This window comes from Apostichopus japonicus, chromosome 12, assembly GCF_037975245.1.
Source record: "Apostichopus japonicus isolate 1M-3 chromosome 12, ASM3797524v1, whole genome shotgun sequence".
In the NCBI taxonomy this organism is placed as follows: Eukaryota; Metazoa; Echinodermata; class Holothuroidea; order Aspidochirotida; family Stichopodidae; genus Apostichopus; species Apostichopus japonicus.
In genome coordinates this window covers 28,579,075-28,604,232 of record NC_092572.1, presented here as the reverse complement: position 1 = coordinate 28,604,232, position 25,158 = coordinate 28,579,075, and the positions used below count along the sequence as shown (strand labels likewise).

The following is a 25,158-nucleotide window of genomic DNA, read 5'->3' as shown; positions in this document are numbered from 1 at the left end:
AGATAGTAATACGCGCCCTCCCCCCGGGTTAGAAAATTCTGCATACGCCACTGGTTAAATGCAGCTTTTCAAGGCCTGGGCAGTGCGATTTACTGCAATCTGGGAGGCAATATTTGCCAAAAATTTCTTGTGCACTTCGCGCCAACTTATGGTGGCGCTCCACTTAGATAGTGAGCCAGCAGTTATGACTTTTTATTTCATCAATGGCCTGCAACCCCCCCCCCCCCCCCACTTCTGACAAGAAATCTCCGCCACTGTTTGCACCTGCCACAACGTGACATGAATTTCCCAGATGATGCAATCAAATTCTGTCCACGCGACAGTGTAGCATTCACAGTCGTTCACATACAGCTGTATGAGTCTCGTTACTAAGGCAAACTATTATGCGTAAACCTAATACATCCACTTATGCGCAATTTCTGCGCAACAGTTTGCACAATGGTTATACTACTTTGCGCAATGGTTTAACTATAATCCACCCCTTTTTTTTTTGGAGGTCATCATGTTTCCTCAAATATTATATGACGAAAGTCATGAATATATTATTATCTATCCCTAAGGTTCTGACCCCAGGACGTAAGGCGACCTTCCCGTCAGATCTGTTCCACCAGACTTCGTGTTTTACCTAATACGGGGTTCGCCTTCGCGGATACACTGTCTCTTGAAGACATATGGGTACGGTCAAGGGCGGCGGAAGCACTTTTAATCTGGGGGGGGGGGGGGCACCGACGTCGAAGGGCACTTTGCAGAAATTCGATTGGACTGATATTTAGTACCCTTTCTTATTGTATTACCTTATTTGCGTATACACATTACTCCATCAACGCCCCGCCCCCACCCTTCAAGGAAAAATACATACTAGCACTGTTATATCCGATGTGCGGACACGAAAACTCAAAGAGCCAAAGTGATTAAATAGAGGGCGAAATATCTATTTACCAAATCAAAACCATAATCTAAAACAGAACAGCATTTGCTTGCGAGTTGTAACCAGACACCGTGGGTAAGAAGATTCAAAGGGGAGTAACCGTTTTTCTTCTTAGTGCGTTTAAGATGAGCAACCTTATTGAACCACCCTAGAAGTATATAGAAGGCAGCATACGCCCATTAAAAGCCCCACACTAAATCACAAAAAGTAATGTGGTCTCTAAGTATAGATAGAAGTTCTCACTAGCTAAACGCTACCCATCACAGGATAGCTGACAATCCGTCAGATGGATGTATATATCATAATCATAATCATCATCATCATCAAGGTCACCGTCATCGTGATCGTGATCGTCGTCGTCGTCGTCATGGTCGTCGTCGTCGTCGTCATCATCAGCCTATAATTTGCCTATCCATTCCCTTCTCCCTCCTCTCCCCTTCTACCACTTGATAGTCATATGAGTCTATCAATGGCTATTTGTAGCCTTTTTGGTTTCGATGATCATCGCAACCTTTGTAGTCATGCAGGCGAATGAGTGTGTGTATGTGTGTCTGTAATGCCTTGCATGTTAACACGATATATCAAGAAGGGAAGCTTGGACCAATCTCATGTAAAGTATGTAGTTGTGACATGTTGAGTAAGATCCCCATTGCTTTTGATGGAGGTTAAGGTCACTTGGGGTCACTAGGGGTCAAATTGTGAAAAACTTTGTAAACACTATATCTTAAGATGGGAAGCTCGGACTAATCTCACATTTAGTATGTAGTTGTGATACGTTAAGTACAAGAAGCATATTGTTTTACTGGAGGTCAAAGGTTACTTGGAGTCACCATGGGTCAAATTGTGGAAACCTTGTTTTACAGTCTACCGTAACTTCCATTGTCAAGCCTATTAGATAACATGTGTGTTACGCCTCATAAAATTGGAATAGGCTGTTGACAATTGGAAATTAGCTTAATGGCATCCGTATATAAGAATCAGAAGTCTCGACCAAACCTCCATTGAGTAAAGTGTGTCGGTAACTGCATACGTCGCTGCATGCATGTCTGTGCACAAATGTGTGTTATAAACGTTTTACTGTTTTTACATAGTTACTAGTGAAATGGACGATGTTATTGTTAATCATTGGTATTGTATCTTTGCTTCCGTTGTCGAAGTTTTCCGTCGTATTTCGCAATTGTCGAGATTCAGTGCCAAATAAAACTTCAGGTTTGGATGTAGTAATGTTGGGGAAACGACAAGGTGCCGCTTACGATAATTAACTGTGATCTAGTTAGATGTTTCAGAGGCAAACCAGATGCTATCTCGGGGCCAGGGGATGAAAATCGCCCGGCAATGCTTAATGTACGGCTTGTAGGTGTACCACATTGAGTAGAAGAAGCCTGATTTCTTTGGTAGAGGTAAATCTGTATGCTGAATCCAAGAAAACTTTCCATCTCGGTCATCAACTGCTAATGTGAATATTGTTTGTTATATCTCAATGATTTTTGCTGTACTACTTAGATTGAAGTATGCTGTTCATCCTGGCTATACCCTACAGCATAGTGTGTCACATTCAAAAAAGATTTTTCATGTGGCATCATCGAAACCCCACTGCAGTTTTGCTTTCTTGTTTTAGAATCGTTTTATAATATTTTGCGTTCCATGCGATTTAAGTTAGCATATTGCAGAGAGCAAATACCACAATATGGTCACCTAACATTTACTTGGAACGACTCACCCGATTACGTCATTGTAAACAAGACAATGATCAGCACTGGATCTGGACATACTAAGAATAAACTACGGAATCCTTTGTATTTGAGATAGTTAATCAAGTTTTTGTTTGAATTATGCCTTTTCGGGACGATCCTTGTGGTATTTTCTGCATCATGATTGTGTATGCAGCTGTATGTTATGCTGATTATGTCATAATTGCATGGATTATTTTACCCTCCATGTCACTAAGGTGCGATCCTTTAACGTACTTTACAGTTAGCCTTAGCCAGTTACTACAGTAGCCTCGACTTAACGTTAGCATATTATTGTCACTAGCATAGGTCTAACACTGTACTGTAGTACTAGTAGTGGTAGCAAAACAAGGCTACTACTGACGACATTAAATTGTTCTCAACGTTATAAATACGTTATTAGCCTACAAATTTGAGGTGATGCAGGCCTATGAACCATGATAAAGACACACTTTGTTCTGTCTTAAACTTAATTAAAGTAGTAGGCAAGTGTAATAAGATTTAGGTGCTGTCACAATGGGTAAGAAGGCACCCAAAACTGGCATTGTATCATGTCTGTAACAATTATTTCACAACTAGACTCAAGGGGGGTGGGCGGGGGCGGTCGAGGGAGGTGGCCAAGCCAAGGAAAATTGGAGAGCATGTTAACATCCTCGTTATGTAGAGAATGAAATCTCCAGCCTTTGTCTTTGAAGTGACCTGTCTGGCACGTACAATTGAAGTTTCTTCCAGAAGAAATATTTGAGCATGTTGAAATGGATGTTATTGTTCAATTTGGTTCTGACATCGATCTTTATCATGAAAAAGGACATTTAAAGCATCGCAGGACATCTGAAACAAATCTTAGATCATCCTCGGCCATGAAAGAACAGTCCACCACGCTCTTTCATTTTCAAAAGGTTGTAGCACCTGATCTTTCTCTGTTGAAAGAGACAAAACTAAGGTCATTACAGTCCTTCAATTCCAACCCTTGGCCTTTTGATGATCTAAGACCACAACATAAATAATTATTTGTTAATAGACCTACCATCTTCTCTTTCCTTGACAGCTTTTGGGGGATGTTCCACGCCACTGCCTTTAACTTTGTAATATTTCTGCTTACATACTCGCACTTCCGTGCAGTTATGTCAGATCCAGGTATGTCAAAGGAATTTGGTCAAAGTCCTACAATTTCTAGAAAGAATTTTTAGATTTTTGATTTGAAGAATTAGTTAGGGATTTTCCAATGTGTATTCACAGTTCTAGACTCATTGATTGGTCTGCTTTGCTCATTAAATGCACTGCACTGAGCAGGACTACCCTCATTAAAGATGACAATAATAAAACATAAAAATAAAAAAATGGACTTGTACTGATATTTATGCTTATAATTTGTTATTTATAAACAGATTTCACATTCTTATGAGTTCTCCTCAAATCAAATGGTCTTTTTTAATATGTATTGAACTTGATCACATACTGTATCTGTTTAAACATGGTACTGCATTTATCTTGCAAAAATATTGGCAATCCCTCTTAGTATGTGATGTCCTCTCGGTTCATATTAATTTGGCCTGTAAAATACAGTATTCTTCGATCCCCTGTAAATAATACTTGTCAGCAATAACTGTATGTACTTGTATTTGTCACTTTCAGGTATAGTGCCACTTCCAACAAGAAATCTAGATTTCTCAGATGTAAGCAATGGTCAGTTTCCAAAGAGGCTCCTGGATAAGGTATGATGCAAAATTGTGTTTTGATGGAAGCAGTACGAACTCATCAGCCTTTTAATTGTTGCATTTTTTTCTTTATGATAGATAGTTTGAGACCTTGCAATATTTTCGTTTCAGATACCATGTATTGAACATCTATACACTGATACCTTAACTACATTGAATATAAGAATCAATTGGCTTTCAAGTCAGTATAGACCCCAAATTATACAAAATACCAATCCAATGAGCTGATCAATATATATTAATAATAGTTAGCAGTCTTATTTGGCAAGGATAGCTGTTACTGCTCTAATGTTGAATGTTTATTCTTCATTTGCTCCATTGTCCAATATCCTTGATATATATCAAATATTTCATATCTAAAGCTTTTCAAACATTTGACTAGAATAGTCTGCAAAATGAAGATGTAGTTGAGTAGAATAAAAAGCAAACAGTGTTAAAATTAAAAATAGTTTCTTGGCATTCAGCCTCTGGAGAAGATCCTGCTAGGATCGAGACGTCAGGCTAACTTACTTTTTCACAACATTAATTGATGAGAACTATTACAGACCTGTATATAAACTCAAGTACATGATTTTTTCTCTTTCTGAGTACTAATGCAAAGCCCCATGAGTACAAATAGGAGTACAGAAATATGTACTCGAGTAGGAAATAAATGGGTGTGTTAACTCAATAAATGAGACCCATTTGTGCTGGAACGTTCCACTTTTTCATCTTCATTTGCCCCATTATCCATTAATCTAGATAGGTATCTTACCTATTTATATTTAAATTTTTTAAACCTTTGACTAGGATGGCGGACATTGGACAGTCTGCCAGAGATGTGAGGCATACAGGCCGCCGAGGGCCCACCACTGTAGGGTGTGTCGAAGGTGCGTCAGAAAGATGGACCATCATTGTCCATGGTGAGTGACTTCAATTACGCTTCATAGGAACAGAATGGCAATTGAGGTCCTGATTATCGCTCCCTGGCGTGGGGCCGTCACAAGCTGTCACTTGCTCAGTGTAACACAGGGCTGTATTTATGTAACAGTTGACAGTTTGTGCATCTTTTCAGTGATCAGAATTACAATTGCTTCCCCAAGTCAGTAGATATTCTGCAGAACCAATACATTTAGAGGTGCCATTTTACATCGGTCAGAACATACACTTGTCAGCGTGTAAATTTAGCGGTCGTCCGACACGACCAAAATAACCGCAGGGCAACCAAAGCTTGTCAAATCAGGGATTACTGGTTGCCCAGCGGACATTCAAAATATTTAGAAAAGGCTGTGGAAAAAAAAGCCACGGAAACAGCCTTGAAAACAGAAAACCATGTAAAATGGCATTTCACATAAAAAACACTATTTACATTGCAAACTCTAACCACCTTAATTTTGTTTCATGTGGTGGAATACACGCATCTAATGAATAATATGCCTATAGCTGATGTACGGTATATATGCACGTTCCACTAGTGAGGGAGGCCAAGCCCTCACATTGACATGGACCACTCAGACCAAGATTAATGTATTTTCTGTGACGTCCATTCGTCAACACACTGTGTTATACACTGTAAGACATGTTAGCAACTATTATACCTACATGTTATATGGGTCCATCTGCTGCTACCCTGTGTTATACACTGTTATAGTATAAGACATGTTAGCAACTATTATACCTACATGTTATATGGGTCCATCTGCTGCTACCCTGTGTTATACACTGTTATAGTATAAGACATGTTAGCAACTATTATAGCTACATCTTATATGGGTCCATCTGCTGCTGCACTGTGTTATACACTGTTACAGTATAAGACATGTTAACAACTATTATAGCTACATGCTACAAGGGTCCATCTGCTGCTGCACTGTGTTATACACTGTTACAGTATAAGACATGTTAACAACTATTATAGCTACATGCTACATGGGTCCATCTGCTGCTACCCTGTGTTATACACTGTTATAGTAAAAGACATGTTAGCAACTATTATAGCTACATGTTATCTGCTACACTGTGTTATACACTGTAACAGTATACTATATGACATGTTAGCAACTATTATAGCTACATGTTATCTGCTACACTGTGTTATACACTGTAACAGTATACTATATGACATGTTAGCAACTATTATAGCTACATGTTATCTGCTGCACTGTGTTATACACTGTTACAGTATACTATAAGACATGTTAGCAACTATTTTAGCTACATGTTATATGGGTCCATCTGTTGCTGCACTCTGTTATACACTGTTATAATATAAGACATGTTAGCAACTATTATAGCTACATGTTATATGGGTCTATCTGCTAAACTGTGTTATACACTGTTATACTATAAGACATGTTAGCAACTATTATAGCTACATGTTAGATGGGTCTATCTGCTACACTGTGTTATACACTGTTATAGTATACTATAAGACATGTTAGCAACTATTATAGCTACATGTTATATGGGTCCATCAGCTACACTGTGTTATACACTGTAACAGTATAAGACATGTTAGCAACTATTATAGCTACATGTTAGATGGGTCCATCAACTACACTGTGTTATACACTGTTATAGTATACTATAAGACATGTTAGCAACTATTATAGCTACATGTTATATGGGTCCATCAGCTACACTGTGTTATACACTGTAACAGTATAAGACATGTTAGCAACTATTATAGCTACATGTTATATGGGTCCATCAGCTACACTGTGTTATACACTGTTATAGTATACTATAAGACATGTTAGCAACTATTATAGCTACATGTTATATGGGTCCATCAGCTACACTGTTATACTATAAGACATGTTAGCAACTATTATAGCTACATGTTATATGGGTCCATCAGCTACACTGTGTTATACACTGTAACAGTATAAGACATGTTAGCAACTATTATAGCTACATGTTATATGGGTCCATCAGCTACACTGTGTTATACACTGTTATAGTATACTATAAGACATGTTAGCAACTATTATAGCTACATGTTATATGGGTCCATCAGCTACACTGTTATACTATAAGACATGTTAGCAACTATTATAGCTACATGTTATATGGGTCCATCAGCTACACTGTGTTATACACTGTAACAGTATAAGACATGCTAGCAACTATTATAGCTACATGTTATATGGGTCCATCAGCTACACTGTGTTATACACTGTTATAGTATACTATAAGACATGTTAGCAACTATTATAGCTACATGTTATATGGGTCCATCAGCTACACTGTGTTATACACTGTAACAGTATAAGACATGTTAGCAACTATTATAGCTACATGTTATATGGGTCTATCTGCTACACTGTGTTATACACTGTAACAGTATAAGACATGTTAGCAACTATTATAGCTACATGTTATATGGGTCCATCAGCTACACTGTTATACTATAAGACATGTTAGCAACTATTATAACTACATGTTATATGGGTCCATCAGCTACACTGTGTTATACACTGTAACAGTATAAGACATGTTAGCAACTATTATAGCTACATGTTATATGGGTCCATCAGCTACACTGTGTTATACACTGTTATAGTATACTATAAGACATGTTAGCAACTATTATAGCTACATGTTATATGGGTCCATCAGCTACACTGTGTTATACACTGTAACAGTATAAGACATGTTAGCAACTATTATAGCTACATGTTATATGGGTCTATCTGCTACACTGTGTTATACACTGTTATAGTATACTATAAGACATGTTAGCAACTATTATAGCTACATGTTATATGGGTCCATCAGCTACACTGTGTTATACACTGTTATACAATAAGACATGTTAGCAACTATTATAGCTACATGTTATATGGGTCCATCAGCTACACTGTGTTATACACTGTTATAATATAAGACATGTTAGCAACTATTATAGCTATATATATATACATATAGCTATATATATATATACTGTAAGACATGTTAGCAACTATTATAGCTACAGTGGGAAATATTTTACTGTGAAAGTGAATTGATTCAAATGTTTACGAACACAAAATTAAAATACTGTCTTTGAGTACTAGTTAAAAAGACAAAAGAAATATATACAAAAAAACATCAAAATGAAATAATGAGAACTATTACTTGTATATAAACTCAAGTACACGATATTTGCTCTTTCTGAGTACTAATACAAAGCCTTCAGTAAAACATGAGTACAAGTATATATATATGAGTAGGAAAAAAAGTGCATGGGTGTGTTAATTAAATAAGGAGAACTGTTTGTACAAAGTCACAAGTACATGATCGCTGATTTCTCCAAGTATTACTCAAAGTCATGAGTGCCAATGTGAGTACAGAAATAGAACTCAAGTATGACTACAAGAATGGATTCAAGAACTTCAATCTAAAGTGCATATTGAAACCTGTTAGCCATTTGAATTGCCAAGGAAACAGATACAAAAATTTTAATAGCTGAATGGTCAAACAGAACATGTCTCTCTGTTAATTTGGTAAATCGCCATCCAAGAGTTGATCTTGACCTAATACCAACGACCTTGTTGAAAGATTGTTCGGACAGGCTTATTCCTGTTTTAACTCATATTATCAATCAGTCACTGACCACCGGAAAATTTACTTCAACTCTGGAATCTGTGGTTATTCGTCCTCTTCTGAAGAAATCTAATCTTAAAACTGACATTTTGAAAAATTATAGACCGGTTTCTAACCTTTCTTTTATTTCAAAGTTGTTAGAGCGTGTCGTACTTGCTAAGCAAGTTGCTAGAGTAACTCCATATCTTCATACTCATAATATTCTCAATCATTACCAGTCTGCATACCATGCTAATCACAGCATCGAAACAGCACTCCTTTGTGTGCAAAATGACATTTTACAAGCAATGGATTATGGAAAAATTGTTGTACTGGTACTTTTGGATCTTTCAGCCACGTTTCATACAGTTGATCACAGTATTTTACCCTCCAGCCTCCTATCTCTTGGTTTTGATAAGACAGTTTGGAAATGGTTTCAATCATATCTTACAGACAGATCACAATCTATTAACATTATTTATCATTGCTCAGCTCCTACCAAGGTGGAATTTGGTGAACCCCAGGGATATGTCCTTGGACCGTTGCTGTGTTCCTTATACACTGGCCCACTTGGACAAATTGTTCAGAACTACAATCTACAATATCATTTAATAATAATAATAATAAATGAGACTTATATAGCGCCAAATCAGTATGCAGATGACTCACAAATTTACATTTTGTTCAATCCAAATCAAGTTGAGGCCACTTATACACTGCGTCGCCTAGAATCATGCATTGATGACATTATACTTTAGATGACGCAAAATTTCTTGAAATTAAACAATGACAAATCTGAATTCATTGTTTTAGGATCAAGACAGCAGCGTGAAAAGGTAAAAATTCCTCACCTTCGTATTAGTACCACAAACATAACTACATCAAAAAAAGTGTGGAATCTGGGAACCATATTTGATGCCAACATGTCATTATGTGATCACATTTCCTTATTATCTCGAAGCTGCATTTCATCTTCGTAACCTTGGTCTTATTAGGAAGTACCATTGTAACAGTAAAAGTAACATTGCTGCACGTATTGTCACCCGTTCCAAGCCAAGAGAACATGTCACACATATTCTGAGAGAATTACACTGGCTCCCGATCAAAGACTGAATTATTTTTAAAATATTGATTTTCACATATCGCATATATTTTGTTAGAACTTCGCAATTCTACTTGTCAGAACTTCTGCAACCATATCACGCATATTTCAGTTTCATGAGATCACACAATTATTACTTCTTTGTGAAAATTGCTCAATTCAATCATGGGGCAAAAGAGCTTTTGCTGCTGCTGCCCTCACTCAGCCTTCAAGAATAATTAAAACACAGTCCATCTTTTGACTCTCAAGACTCATCTGATGAAAACTGTTTAATTAATTGTTCACTGTTGCCCATTTTGCTTACATTTTTGTCTTGTACTATGTTTACTGATTTTTTGTTTTGCTGTCGCACTGTTTGTGTCACTACGCCATGAGCGTCTTTTTGACGGATACAGGCGCATTATAAATGTCCATTATTATCATTATTATTGATTGCATTCAATATTTTACTTTGAATTTTGATATTTCTTAAGTTACCATGTTTTAACTTACTCTTTCCGTTCCATAACAGGATAAATAATTGCGTGGGCGAATTCAATCAGAAGTACTTTATTCAGTTCTTATTTTACGTTGGTAAGTATTAACGAAGATTCATATCATATAAGTCAAGTTCACCCAGTTGGGTCAATGTTTGGTATACTGTACCTTATGTCATGCTTCAAAGCACTGGTACTGACAGTATGAGTAGTATTAATCCTGCTTGCTATCATGTGTAAAGGTTTGTAATTGCTTCTACTGTCAGTATGAGTGCTTTGAAGCAGAACATGATAGGACAGTATAAAATGGTATTATCATTAGGATCACTTAAATGCTAGGAACTGCTTCTACTCTCAGTAGGAGTGCTTTGAAGCATGACATGATAGGACAGCATAGAGTATTATTAGCATTAGAATAACATGAAAGGTTCGGAACTGCTTCTACTGTCAGTACGAGTGCTTTGAAGCATGACATGATAGGACAGCATAGAGTATTACAGTATTAGCATTAGAATCACATAACGGTTTGGAAATGCTTCTACTGTCAGTATGAGTGCTTTGTAGCATGATATTAGAGGACAATACAGAGTAGAATTAGCATTAAAATCACATAAATGTTTGGAACTGCTTCTACTGGCAGTACTAGTGCTTTGAAGCAGAGGACAGTATAGAGTATTATTAGCATTAAAATCACATAAATGTTTGGAAATGCTTCTACTGGCAGTACTAGTGCTTTGTAGCATGATATGAGAGGACAGTACAGAGTGGCATTAGCATAAGAAAATTGTCCCAACCGGCTGGGAAGTTTACATAAGTAATAAATATACTTATCATTCAAGTGTTATTCTGAGTGGTCCGCAAGCTTATATATGAAATGAATATTCATATCGTGTTTGATTTTGTAAGTGCTCAGGAAGTTGTATATATATCTTGTTTCCCCTTATTGTGTTATCAGATGTGGCCACATCTGTTTGATGTTATCGTATTTCCTTCTTTGGGTGTAATCACAATAAATATGATGCTATAATGCATTTACTGCATTAGGTGTCAGCAGAGACATTCAAAAGAAGCTGATACATGATTTTTTGGTAATTTTACCATAGTAGATGCAATGTAGCATAAAGTAAGTTTACAATCAAAACCAAAGATGATAGATGCCTCCCTAGATTTAATCACAAAATTGAAGGTTAACGAGAAATTCCAACGACATAAAAGAAAATTGGTGTCATTCTCAACATTTTGTCACACTTGCTGGTATGAATAACATGCAAAAAACAGACATCATATTTCAAAATCTTGGGCTTTTATTTCATTGGATTAAAGATGGAACTGGAATAGTCAACCTAATGACTAAAATTGTTATTTTAGTAAGTTTTGAATGTCATGAAAAGAAAATTGAATTTGAATTTATTGTCCACAATCGGAAATTTGGCATACACAGGTCGTAAACGAAAAAAAGAAAAGAAAAAAAAGAATAGCAATAGTATAAGTATCAATAGACTGCGATACACATACAGTAATACAAACATATATACAGCAAGTCCTACAAATAAGAAACTTATCTTCTCACTTGTGACTTAAATATATGGATAGAATTAGGCACAAATGAGTATACGTAGCGGGCCCTAAGTGTACGTGGCGGGCATGAACGCAGTCCACAGCGGTTGTAATTGTAGTGCTCAAAAAAATTGTAGTGTATAATCAAAACCATCTCCAAACGCCCTTCAATGTCAGATTTGGTCTTTTCTTTCTATTTTACTAGGTGTGGCAAGTATCTATGCAATAACTCTTATCATCCTAGGTTGGATGGGAGACTGTCGTATTTGTCATGATTTGCATCAGAAAAATGCACGAATGTAAGTACTTTTTCCCCCAGATGAACATTCGGTCTCTTAAAAGCTGGTTTACTGTTCCCTCATAGCTATTGAACTTCCTCAAACTTGCAATATTTGTATTAAACTGATACAAAAGTATTGAAGTAAACACCAAAAGACTAGAGGTTCAAGCGAAATCAACTTTTTTTTTTGGGGGGGGGGGGGGTGGGGGGTAATTTTAGGTTTTCTCCCAGAATGGGATGTGTTTCAAGCATTCCTGTTGTGACCAAAGATTCTTTGCAATCTCAGAGAGATTTCTAAAAGTAGTTAATTTACCCAAGTTTTGATTCCTCACAAGAGGCAAACAGGAATCTATGGAATGGTGATGGCATGTGTGTTGTGGGTGTGTGACACCTTGACTTGTAAACATGATAACTCAAAAACTATATGATGGGTGAACTTCATATTTGGGTTGTAGATGTGACTTATTATTTAGAAGAACCTATTGTTTTCTGTGTAAGTCAAAGGTCAACAGAGGTCAAAAGTCTGAAAACACTGTAAGCATGATAACTCAAAAACCTGAAGTTCATTTGAGGTTAACAGAGCTCAAAGTCTATCAACCTTGTGAAACATGTTAACTCACAAAGTAGAAGTTTGATGAACTCCAAGTGGATGAGCTTTTTCAAGTAAAAGAACTCAGATGTTTTCTGTGTAGGTTATTTGAAGTCAACAGTGGTTAAAGTCTGATGAATTTGAAAAGATGGTAACTCCAACATTGAGCCTTGTATGTATTTCATACATGTTCTGTTGATAAGACGATACGAACAAAAATCATGTGGTACAACCTAAAACTCTACTCAGGTTTTCCCACAGAAGACTAGCTTATTTGCCATGAATGTTCAACTAGAGTTGTGCGGTAGTGTAAATTTCACACAACCAGTGGTGTTGCAACATGAATCTTGATATTGAAACTACTGCCAGGATTTTCCTCAATAGTTCATCTATGGTTCAATGCACTTAATTACGAGACTGTCAATGTCATTCATTCAATTGGCATAGCCTAGGCCATGTACATACTCTTACACGCTCGGTTATAAAAAAAAACATCCAAAATAACACGCTATATAAGGGCCTTTATTTTTTAACAAACACTTTCAAAAAGAAATGCACAAACCTTGGATTAAAGCACCCCACACAATCCTTCATTCATACTCGATGTATGATATTTGATTAACATGTTTGCATGCCCTTCCCATTTGTGGTCATGCCCTTCACAATTGGAAACTATGAATGGCATTTTTGCCATACTCTTTTTGAGGCTTATGTCAAGCCCTGTTATTGAGTGCATCTTTGCACTCACAGTCATACAGTAACCACCCTTCATTCTAAAATGCACTTAAAGAGATAAACGAAGGATGTTGTGCATCTGAAGTTCAGAGAGCGGCTGATACAATTGAAGGAACAATTATGTTACTAGAGCAAAAAAGTTTTTGTCCCAGGGACGCAAGTCCCCCAAAACATGTTTTGCATCCCAATCGAACACCAATTGCTTTTCTTGAATGTCCTAAATTTAATAGCGTAGTTGTAGATAGATGCGATCGTATCACTGTCTATACCATATTGACTGTTCTATACAATATATAAGGCATATGGCCAAGTGCCCTAGCTTCGCTGTTTTACAGGGGCAGCCCGCCCTGCCACTCCTTTCGCCCACCCTGCCCTTTTAACAGATTTTCACCATCCAGCCACGCTTTCAACCACCCTTGTATTTCCTTACTCGCAAACTTGAGTAGCAGCTACATGCTTTTACCTTGCAGCGACAACCAACTCTTCAACATCCCTGTACATACAGTGTGCATATCTCTCTCGCTACATTATACAGTTCACTGCTGTATGTACATAGGCCTGTTCGAACTTTGGAGTTTCAACTACTGTACTACACATGTGCAAATCCTCAAAAGCTGACCCTGGGCGATATGTCTTGTTTGAAAACAACCAGCTCAGCGAAAATTACAGTAGGCCTACGTAAATCAGTTTTTACACAATGGTGATTAAAAAAAAACTTCAATGGCTACTTTTCATGATGCTTGAAGTACAGTAGTTTACACATGAACGTTGCACCAAAAAAGTTTTGAAGCACATGGTCAAAGAGACAGCGAAAAAGTTTGCAGCAAAGAAACTACTGTGGTATGAACGTACATTTTACATTAGCAACTCACCTTGCGGAGAGCACAAACATACTCTGAGATGAAAAAGTTCCCTTTCAGTATCAGAGATGTTAAGCTCCCCACAAAATTGATAGATTCTCAACTCATAACATTTCCTGATCAAAACAAAGATTCAAATATTAGGTGATAGTCTCAGAAACAATTCAAGTGCATCTTTGTACCACGAGCCCTTGTTGTCGAAACGTACATACTGTATGTGACAACAAGGCCTAACGTTATATTTGTATATTATGATTATATGATAACCCATAGCACAAACTTCGCTATCTCTACACAGGGGAAAAGTAGTGTTATAAGTACTGTAGTTGCATACTTTGTGTTCATTGAGCACTTCATGCATGAATGTCTGCAGACGATGTGTAAGGGACTATTAGCCAATCGTATCAAGGGAAGAGCATCATGGACTATTTTTAGCATGAACATCTCTGTAATGGAAATGTTTTTAACTCTGTAACTTGCTGGTCGATTGTTATGATTGATTTGTTTTCAATTAAATTCGATCATCTGTAGGATTGGAAGAAATTTTGGTTTATTTTAAAGAAAGACAGAAAGATGTTCATTGAAAAATGTTTTTTGTTGTATTTTTCATAGACCTAGTTGTGAGTGTGTGTACTTGGGGTTTGTTTATCTAATACAAAAGTTTGTGTCTGCCCGGAGGCAAGCAGTTTGAAGGTTTTGCGTCCGTGGCTAAAACATTGCATCCCGCCATTAGAATCCTGCGTCCGTAACAATGCTGATATAACAGACTGTGCTGGTGTGACAGTGATACCACTTAGCCTGCAAGTGGCTGAGAGATTCCTTAGCTGGCAGCAAAGCCATGGATATATCCACAGAGCTACTGTAACACAGTTGAGACAACTTCCATTGTAATCTGGAAAAAGAAAATTGTTGCTTGAATGGGACATAGATCGAACAATATAATACAAATGGAATATCATATGAATTTTTCAAAGTGGTCCTGTCAGTGAGCAGTGGTCTGTACAGAATGACTTTTGTTTGTTGGGACTGACTTTAAAGCAGCATTTTGCGTCCTTTTCTATGATTTTTCTCAACCTCACTGATTCCACTATGCCATAACAACATACATAACTAGCTTATCTATTTATATTTTACTTCAAATGGTGGCATAAAAGTCGAAAAATTTGCAACTTTCAACTTTGTTGTTCTCCAAGATATTTTCCGTTGGGAACCCAATAAACCTCGCCCATAATATGAATATTTAAACACTATAGTACGAACGTCATTGACAGATACGTAATATAACACCACGCTTGATTTGTGTACAGTCTATATGGCAGTTGTACCAGGGAGTTGCATAACAACTCCATGGTTGTACCAACGCAAAGTCTTGAATCTATTTTTAGCAACGGCTCATAACTAAACCTGCATCTCTGATTGGTTGAATTCAAACTAGTGGGTTTGGGGAACTGAATGCGATTAATTTTGTATGTGAAATACTCGCCAACTAACGTTGTTGGCAGGGAAAAACTTGGCTAATATCTTAGTTTGCTGTTTTGTGATTTGATGTATGTGAAAAACTTGATGGACATGTCAAAAGAGTAGAAAACGGCGACCAGACGCAAAATGCTCATGAATAAACAAACTATTCACTGATTGGTGGAATTCAAACTAGTGGATTTGGAGATATGAAAACTTTGTCGAGGACACTTGTACTCGTTATCTACATAAATCGTTAATTACTCCCTAATTAACGCTCTTGGCAGGGTGAAACTTGGATGGTATCTTAGTTGGTGTTTTATGATTGATACATGTAAAAAAATTGATGCACATGTTAAAAAGGTGGAAAAAAGCGACCCAACGCAAAATGCTGCTTTAAAGTAAAATAAGATTTTATCTTGCTAAGTTTAGCCTTGTGTTTTGTAATCGCTTTTGTAACTTTATATTCTGCAATGGAAATGTCTGTTAGCAAACAGGCCTTAAATAACTTTGTAATACCTGTCTTAAAAAATGATAAGCATGAAAGTATAAGTTCATCATTAGGATTGAGATTCTGTAGCATTGCTGCCTATTTTAACATCTTTACCCCTTTTTCCTGATTATTCACAGAGCTCACACTATTGTTCTGATCGTCCTGGCACTTCTCTTTGGTCTCTTTGTCTGTGCAATAGGCTGTGACCAGGTAAGACATATCATGAAAGCAAATCAAGATAATTATCTGGAATGAAAAGTATATGAAACTGGTCACAAGATCATCACATATTAAACTCACAGTCCAAGTTGGTTATGAAATTATTCTGTCCTTTTTCTTTTGGTTAATCTCAAGTTTGTTTAGAAGGAAATAGGAAGGGTGTGCTTTAGTGAAAGTGTGTGGTACTCATGACCATAAACTGCCTACATTATATTTAACCTTACCCCCATACTAGCTGATCTGGTTCCATAAGGTGAGTTGCATGTTTTTGTGGCTGCTAACAGTTCCTGTTTCCTGTCAGCTATGAGTCTGTCTAGTTGAGGTACATCGTGCCATGCGAACAGGGCAGTGATGGTAACATTTTATGAGGTAGGTTAAATCGTTTATGAGCTAGATTAAAATGTTTCAATTAAATACCTTCACAGCTGTAACATATTGTATCATTTATATGCCAAATCCAATAAAAGCCATGGCATATTCAACACATTTGAGACATGCAGAAACTCTGATTTCACAAAGTGTCCTTATATTATATCCCTCCCATCCCCTTCCTTTTATGAGCCTTATCTAAGCACACAAATCAGTACCATATGCCCCTCCCTTCACCTGTTAGTATTATAAACTTGACCAACATGAATGTGTGGGACAATTACAGTTACTGTAGAATCCTTAATGCGTACAAACTCTCCTATTTCTATATTTTTGATTATTATAAGAAGTAATTTCAGTTTAATGTTGAGTGAGATTAGAGGTAGCATTAATATTTGTGACTTAAATCAATATGTTGTCTCCAAGAACGGCTAAGATTCATAAGTGAAGAACTCCACAAATTTGTTTGAGTCACTTCACTTTGGGAACTTATTGACTGGAGTTGTGACTTGGTACAACATATTTCCATTATAGCATATGTATGATAGTGAAAGCAAATATGTAGTGAGCATCAATTGTCCATTAATATCACCACATTAAGAGAAAACCTTGATAATATATGGCACAGTTCAGAGAAAATGACTTTGTCTGTTACAACAATTTGGTAGCAGGTAAAACGAAGACCTTAACCACATTTGCTTTATACGAATCAGGGCAAACATTGTTTATATTTGATTGAAGGTTCAAACTAAGTGTGAGCTTATAACACCAGTTTGGAGAGTCAGTTTTTTCTTCATAATTGATTTATGCTGCTCATCTTTTTATGCTTCAGATGTCGGCCATCTTTGATGATGAGACAGCAGTAGAGCAGGTGCAGCATAAAGGTGGTATCAAAGAAAAAACAGAAAAAACAACGATGCAACTACTGAGAGAAGTCTTTGGTAAAGGTAAGGCTTGTACCTAGACTTGCTTTAAGTAGTTTAATATGTGAGGATGTAGCAAGATTCTCTAATAATATTAGAAGATCAGTCATATCATATCATTAGGACTCCAGGGAGAAACTCAAGACGATGTAATGTTTGATCTGAAACTAGTCTGAATTACTCTATAAACCTTGTAGTTCTTAAGGTGCAAGTATGTCATGATTTATGAACTTGGAGTGTTAAAGCAGTCCTAAAATGTCATTAAAGGGGACACAAACACAACCGTAATCTTTGGCTGATATGAAAGTCATCTTTGGGAAGAACATCTCAAACAGGAAATATCTGGGAGACATCATAGGTTTAAAGTCTTCTCCTTCAATGTCTGAAAGAGGACACAAAACTAACCATCCTCTTTGGCTGACATGACAGTCATCTTTGGGAAGAACATCTCAAACAGGAAATATCTGTGAGACATCATAGGTTTAAAGTCTTCTCCTTCAATGTCAGGAAGAGGACACAAACACAATCATCATCTTGGGCTGGTATGAAAATCATCTTTGTAAAGAACAACTCAAACAGAAGATATTTGGGAGTATCCTTGTTTAAATGTTGTGTCTGGGAGCTTTCACTTTGTAAATCTGTGATGTCATCACAAAGCCACTAGGACCTGAAACCTTTTACTTTCTCGTTGGTTTCTTTTCGGATTTCCAAAGATTGTTAACAGTCTTTCACTGAAACCAGTTGCAACATCAGACCTTTTTAAGAGCTTCAGTATTTAAGAAACATTTTGGCATTTGAAAAACAAATGTACATTACAGACAGTAATCATGTTCAAAATAAAAGCAAACAACTGCAATAAATATTTGAAAACGAGAACACTTCTTTCCCATTTTACATAATACATGTTTTGTCAGATGCCTGCATATTTGTCCCCTTTCTCTCTCCACACCCCTGCCTTCATTGCACGCACACTAGTGTCACAGTAAGTCAAGACGTCTAAATTATTGTTGTGTGTGGTAGGATTGGTGGACCAGGAGGAAACGTTTCCATGCAAAGATTTTGCAAGTCTTCATGCTTTACTACAATCACAGCCCCTATTAGTCTAAGGGCTGACTACTCTTCGGTGTTCAACCGGTTTGTCACCCACCTGTCTGATGCCTTCCTTGCCTTTCTACCCGGAGCTTGAAACTGTCATTCTGTTTATATGTTATGGTATCCTGTTTTCTTTCAGGTCCTATTTACTGTTGGTTGTTACCTTGCCGTACCACCAGATACCCTTTACTGACACCACCTGGATATGATGTATGACATCTTATCTGGGTAATTGTTTGAACTTTGACACTTGATAATAGAGGATGACCTCAGGTGTAGCCAACAGCCAACATGAATCTCTCTCGAGCTGAAAAACGTGGCACTGTTTGAAGCACTTACAAATGCCGGAAGATGCACCTGTTTCAGCTAGGTTTTGCTTCACTTTCACAGGGAGGGACTTAAGCTGATGTCTTTCAGATTATTGTAAGATGTTATTTTATGAATGGATTTACTTTGGTATATTTTGAAGACACTGATCATCTGATGATTATTCATGACCTTGTGATTATCTTGTAGTCCAGAGCAAGTTTCACATTTGTATTATGTCTTGTACTTAAAGCAGCTCTTTGCATCCTTTTCTGTGATTTTCTCAGCCTGATTGGCATAACGACATACATAACTAGCTTATCTATTCAAATCTAACTTATAATTTTAAATGAGGAATTTGTCTGAGGATACTCTACTCGTTATCTGCAGAAGTCCGTAATTACTTGCCAATGAATGCTCTTGGCAGGGGATTAAACTTGGCTAATATCTTAGTTTGCTGTTTTGTGATGAATTCATGTAAAAAACTTGACGGAAATGTCAAAAGGGTGGGAAAGCAAATAGAAAATACAAAAAGCTGCTTTAAATGGACAACAGGTTGCAATACTGTGTAGAGGTTGAGTGTATTTAATGTGGATCGTCAGCAACTACAACGGTTGGTGTCATAAGTCTTAGTGGATGTTATCTATACTGTTAATACACATCTTTGAAAGCAATCATAACCAATCTAATATGCTGGATTTATTGGCGTACATATACACTGGGTGATTGTCTTGTTAAGGTTCCACTTGGACGAACAAAAATTGCTTTAGTAAGAACAGGTTAAAGTGTGTAAAACAAAACAAAAGTTTGACTTTAATACTTACAAAGCATGTTATCAGATCGAAATTGTGTTTACTACTATGATTAAACTTGCAGTACCTTTATGATCTGAGACAATCAAAGATCGTGCAGATTGTCAAGTTAACTGAATTGAACTAGATAGGTTTGATGTGTCAGTGCCCTCTGTTGGTTTTGGGTGTAGCTGAAGAGCCCCATTAACAATTTGTAAGGAGCATTCCTTAGTTATGAGGTTGATCATTACATGAGGATGTTGGGTCAGGAAGCTTTGCTGTCAGGTTAGAAATGACAATTTGTGTTCTTTTTTGAGATTTAAGTGGAGTCAAGTGGTTACATCTAAGCAAGATGCAGACTGGTCACTGGAGGTGTAGGATGATAAGACTACATAGGTGTAGGATGGATTCATGTATGGTCAGGTGCATTGGGACCTTGAGTCAAGTGGTAACATCTAAGCAAGATGCAGACTTGTCACTGAAGGTGTAGGATGATAAGACTACATAGGTGTAGGATGGATTCATGTATGGTCAGGTGTATTGGGACCTTGGTAGGTTAAGTCACAATATTGCCCTGTCATATAATGTCCACAGTGTACTTTATGTGTACAAAAAGGAGGAATTAGATGGAATATAGTTGGGTTAAGTGATGCTAGGGAAGGAGATATGTAATGTTTCCTGTTTTCAGAAGTTATTGGATTTCCAGATATGGATAAATGCACATTAATTTTCAATGTCAAGTTTGCTCATTAAGATCAAATATAGAGTTTTGTAAAAAAAAGTGTGTGATTTGTGCTGCGAGTTTCCGGATGGATTTCTTGTTTTATGAAGGTCAGTGTTGGGTCTACTCAGTGAAGTCTCGGGAGCAGTTTTGTCAACAGTTTATTTTACAATGCTTAAGTGACCACAAATGAGGAAGAAACCCGCCAGGGCTTATGGATGACAACTTACACATCGGGTGGCTGCAAATTAAACAATTTAACTCAAATTTGGAATCTTTTGGCATCATTTAGAATGTGTTTTCAGATGGGAATCCGTAGATTGCTCTTGGATGAAAAACCTTGAAGTTGAAGTCTCTCTTACCTTACCCCTCAAGCTCCTTGGTAAATTGTGTTTATTTCTGCTGCAGCTGCTTTATTAGCTAAGATAAGGAAGACAGCTTTGGATACTTCGTAGATCATGTGATACCCGGAAAATCACCGTTTTTCCGGGTAAAAACCAATCCAGGGCTAACCAGGTTGAACTCATAATGTTGCCAATTAAGATCTTTATAATAATTTCTTTTTTACAATATTAAAGGGAGATGCTTACATGAATTAATTAAAATTGGTTTTGTTTGAGAGCTACAAAACTAACCATCATTAAATCATACACTTTTGACAAGGAAGAAGCACGATATAACAGTTGATCGGTAAGACTCTAGATTTATGTAACCAAGAATTGTCCTCAGCTTAAATAACAATGGAACAGACATTTTCAGAAATGTTATTTACTGTATAAGCCTTTCTCCATACATTGTCTTTTACATTGTACCTTTTTAATCAGTTAGTTTCTCGTCAAAAAATGCAAGTACTTTGTTGAAGCAAGTTTTTCAACACCTTGAAGTGCAATGTATATTTGTATATGTATCTTTCATTTCTAGGGTGGGGTTAGCTGTCAAACTCTTTTGTTCTTTGCATATCCTATATGAAATATGTTTTTAGACCTTATGTTGACATTTATTTATGACATTATGGATTATTTTAGTAGGTCTTTATTTCAGAGTTCAGATCGATGCACGGTGACTGTATTGTGTAGTAAAGGATGTTTGTGGAATTGTTGTGTCCAACCAGGGAGTCGTTCCATAACGACTCCCTGGTGCAACTGACTTGAGATCATAGCTGTCATATGGCTGTTTATTTTGGCACGGTACTGTTTGGGAAAGCAGAATGTGAATACATATATTGCTACATGTTTTTGGTTTGAGTGTGTTGAACTCAAATGTAATACTCCAAGACATTTTACACACTTTTCATAAATCTTAGTTAAAGATCATCAGCACTGGCCCCAAATATGCAAGAAAGTGAAACAATGGTTACTCATGTACCAACTTCAACAATTATGTTTTCTCATTGAGACATTTGATTTTTGTATAAATACCACTACTCAATGTCTGGGAATTGGAGATTCAGGAAATAAATGGAAAGTTTCAAAAGTTATTACTAGCAAGTTTTAGGATGCTGAAAATTTGAAAAAAAAATTTAAGAAACATAATCAACTGCCTTGAATGGAAAGGTTGTAACAGATTTGCAGCGGTTGGTGGACAGGCAGACAACCTGATTCTCCAACTCTCAAAGTCAATCACTCTCTTCTAAATTACATAACGTTGCTAACATACGTGTATGTGGTATACCAGAATATTTTCCATGATCTTTTTAGATAAAGGTGAGCAATTTAGATATTTTATTTTGTATGATGTGATTATGCATGTTCGTATGGTTAGTTTAATTTTGAACTACATATATGCTTCATCTACTGTTTCAAGCCAGTGGGGATAACTTTCTTGTTCTGATACCATTCTATATTGTACACCGATGTGATACTTAAAAACACTTGTACTGACAGAATGAAAAGTTTGTAACCTATATTTGATTCTAATGCTAGTACCACTCTATACTGTCCTACCATATCATGCTTCAATGCGCTCGTACTGACAGTATAGACAGTTCCTAGCCTTTATCTGATTATAATGCTAGTACCACTCTATACTGTCCTACCATATCATGCCTCACCATATCATGCCTCAAAACACTCGTACTGACAGTATGAACAGTTCCTACTCTTTATCTGATTCTAATGCTAGTACCACTATATACTGTCCTATCACACCATGCTTCAAAACACTCGTACTGACAGTATGAACAATTCGTGACCTTTTTCTGATAGAGACAGGATATAATCACACTGCTGTAACTGTAAAGCGCTTTAAAGGACATTAGCAGGACAAGTATAGATTATGAAAACAATTGTAATTACTTGGTGATTGTTTATTAAAGGCATGTATGAGTTTGGCGTTTTTTCTGTGCTAATTTGAAGAACAGGGTGTGGTGGAAAAATTTGATGTTTTATGATTTGTTAAGTCTTGAGAGGTGCAAAACACATCTATGCAAGATGGTATATTCACAGAGCTTGGTTTAGTTTATAGGTGTAATGTATTCTTTAGGTACGGAATACAATTATAATATAATCTTGACACATTTTTGAGTATGATGGGTAATTAGCACAAAGAGGTCAAAGGCATAAACGCACAGTTTATAATTATTTAAACATTATTCTGTGAGTATATAACTCAAAAAGTGTTTCCGCTACTGTATATTATGAGTCCTTGAAGCCCTGCATGAGGGCTGTTGGTATGAAACCCAACAATGAAGCTGGTGTTGTCGTAGCAGTCTCCCAATGATTGTACAGTTTGACAAATAGACAGTCGGGGGTTTGGGGGAAGAGCTTTAATATATGTAAACTGCCAAGAAATACAATTCTAAGTTTCCATTTAGTTGAACCGGCAAACGTGAGGAAACTATGGAAAGTTGCTGATTTTACTGATGGTTTAGAAATATTTTTACTGCCATGTTGTTTGTGACACAACCCTGCGCAATATTTTTGGTTGTCACTTATCAGAGTTAATATCATGTAACAAACTTGCCAAGTTATGTTTTCTTATCTGAAGTAAAAGTTACTTACAGTATGCATTATCCAATACTTGTAATCGTGATTATTTCATACTAGTAATAAGAAAGTTTAATATGGTGCAACAGATATTTTTGAATTGGTCAGATACAAAAAAGGCAAGATTAACAAAAGACATTTTATCAAACTGATTCCCATTTTAACTCTACAAATATTCTTGCACCAGGACAGAGTATACCAATGTTATATGTAAAGTCTCCTACCAGGTATGTAAGCTACAATGTTTGCTACTGGTATTTGCTACCACTCATTTAAATAAACATTGTTCTTTGAAGGAAAGCATAGGTACCAGAAAATGTAATATATGGAAATGTCAGGAGCAACGACATTAGATTTATGTTGCAAAATTATAACCGACTTTTTTCAGATTTTGCACAAAATTTGTCAGGCTGTTACTTAAGTATTCAAACTTAATTTTAATATTTGGTATTTCTGGGTGTTTTAGCACTGACCACGCATTGAAACCTTGCAGTCAGTGTCGTGTTAAATTGCATGTAGTGTATGGATACTTGACCTAATCTATGAATATTGTTTATGTTAATAGCTCTTGGGTGTGTAGGTCTCGTTTGAGTCATGTTCTCATATTGTCATTACTTTGAATAGTGTTTAGTCCTCAAGACGATTACACCACACTATTGTATGTAATGAAAGAAGATAGATTGAATGGATGATGGGAGATTAAAGATAAAAGAGAAAGAAAGGGTTTCTCTTTTCATCTTTTGAATAACTCGTCTAAAGTAACGTATTTATGCATTTTATTAACAAGAGTTTCAAGGAATCCGATAAAAAATTATTCCAACGAAATGTTCGATTGAGCAAAGACACGCCCTTATTGATTAACATTAACGGGGACGTTTTTAAATTATATTTGATCTTCATTATTTTCGTTGCTCGACGTATTTTCCTAATAGAGAAGAACTGTTGAAAACTACGTCCTGCCACTTTCAATAACAAATAGTTTCCTTAGTAAATCATGCAGGTTCCAATGTATATCTTAGGGTTTGGCATATGTAACTAGATTTTGATTTCGTTCATTAGAAGACATGTAGTTATAGGACATGAGTGCATTTGATATTAATACTGCTATATTGCAACACAATCAAAGGCCGCAGCCTGGGTAGAACCCCTAGGGAGTATTTGAGGAACATCGATAAACATGTATCGCCCAAATGTTACATAGCGGTACCTTGATAGGCGTATATACCAGGGCCTTTTGAAAGAAATGTTTAGTGGATGGGCCATTTCCCAAAAGGGACCATGA

The 25,158-nt window shown here is 36.6% G+C and overlaps 1 protein-coding gene and 1 long non-coding RNA gene across 4 annotated transcripts in view; one reads left to right on the top strand and one right to left on the bottom strand.

Annotated features, from left to right (window-relative positions):
* The first annotated feature begins 2,655 nt into the window (after positions 1-2,655).
* LOC139977199 (palmitoyltransferase ZDHHC3-A-like) lies at positions 2,656-24,597 on the top strand. 2 transcript variants are annotated; one of them, XR_011796456.1, is made up of 10 exons: positions 2,656-2,876; positions 3,707-3,795; positions 4,294-4,373; positions 5,166-5,278; positions 10,535-10,596; positions 12,262-12,355; positions 16,609-16,681; positions 17,892-18,006; positions 19,214-20,594; positions 20,707-24,597. XR_011796456.1 is itself a non-coding variant. In XM_071986443.1 (9 exons), exons 1-9 carry the CDS (start codon positions 2,761-2,763, stop codon positions 19,288-19,290), a joined length of 819 nt encoding a protein of 272 aa, XP_071842544.1. In that variant the 5' UTR covers positions 2,656-2,760; the 3' UTR covers positions 19,291-24,597. The 2 variants fall into 2 exon arrangements, 1 of the variants encoding a protein (XP_071842544.1); XM_071986443.1 differs by having other exon boundaries at positions 19,214-24,597.
* The window catches only part of LOC139977218 (uncharacterized), a 262,539-nt gene continuing 249,915 nt past the window's right edge, over positions 12,535-25,158 (bottom strand). The window contains exons 2-3 of one of the 2 annotated variants that reach the window (XR_011796478.1): positions 16,586-16,717; positions 12,535-15,412 (exon numbers count right to left, since the gene is read on the bottom strand). This is a non-coding gene — a long non-coding RNA (uncharacterized lncRNA). Of the gene's footprint in view, positions 15,413-16,585; positions 17,883-25,158 lie in introns of those variants that run through there. The other variant, XR_011796479.1, reaches the window with a different exon arrangement.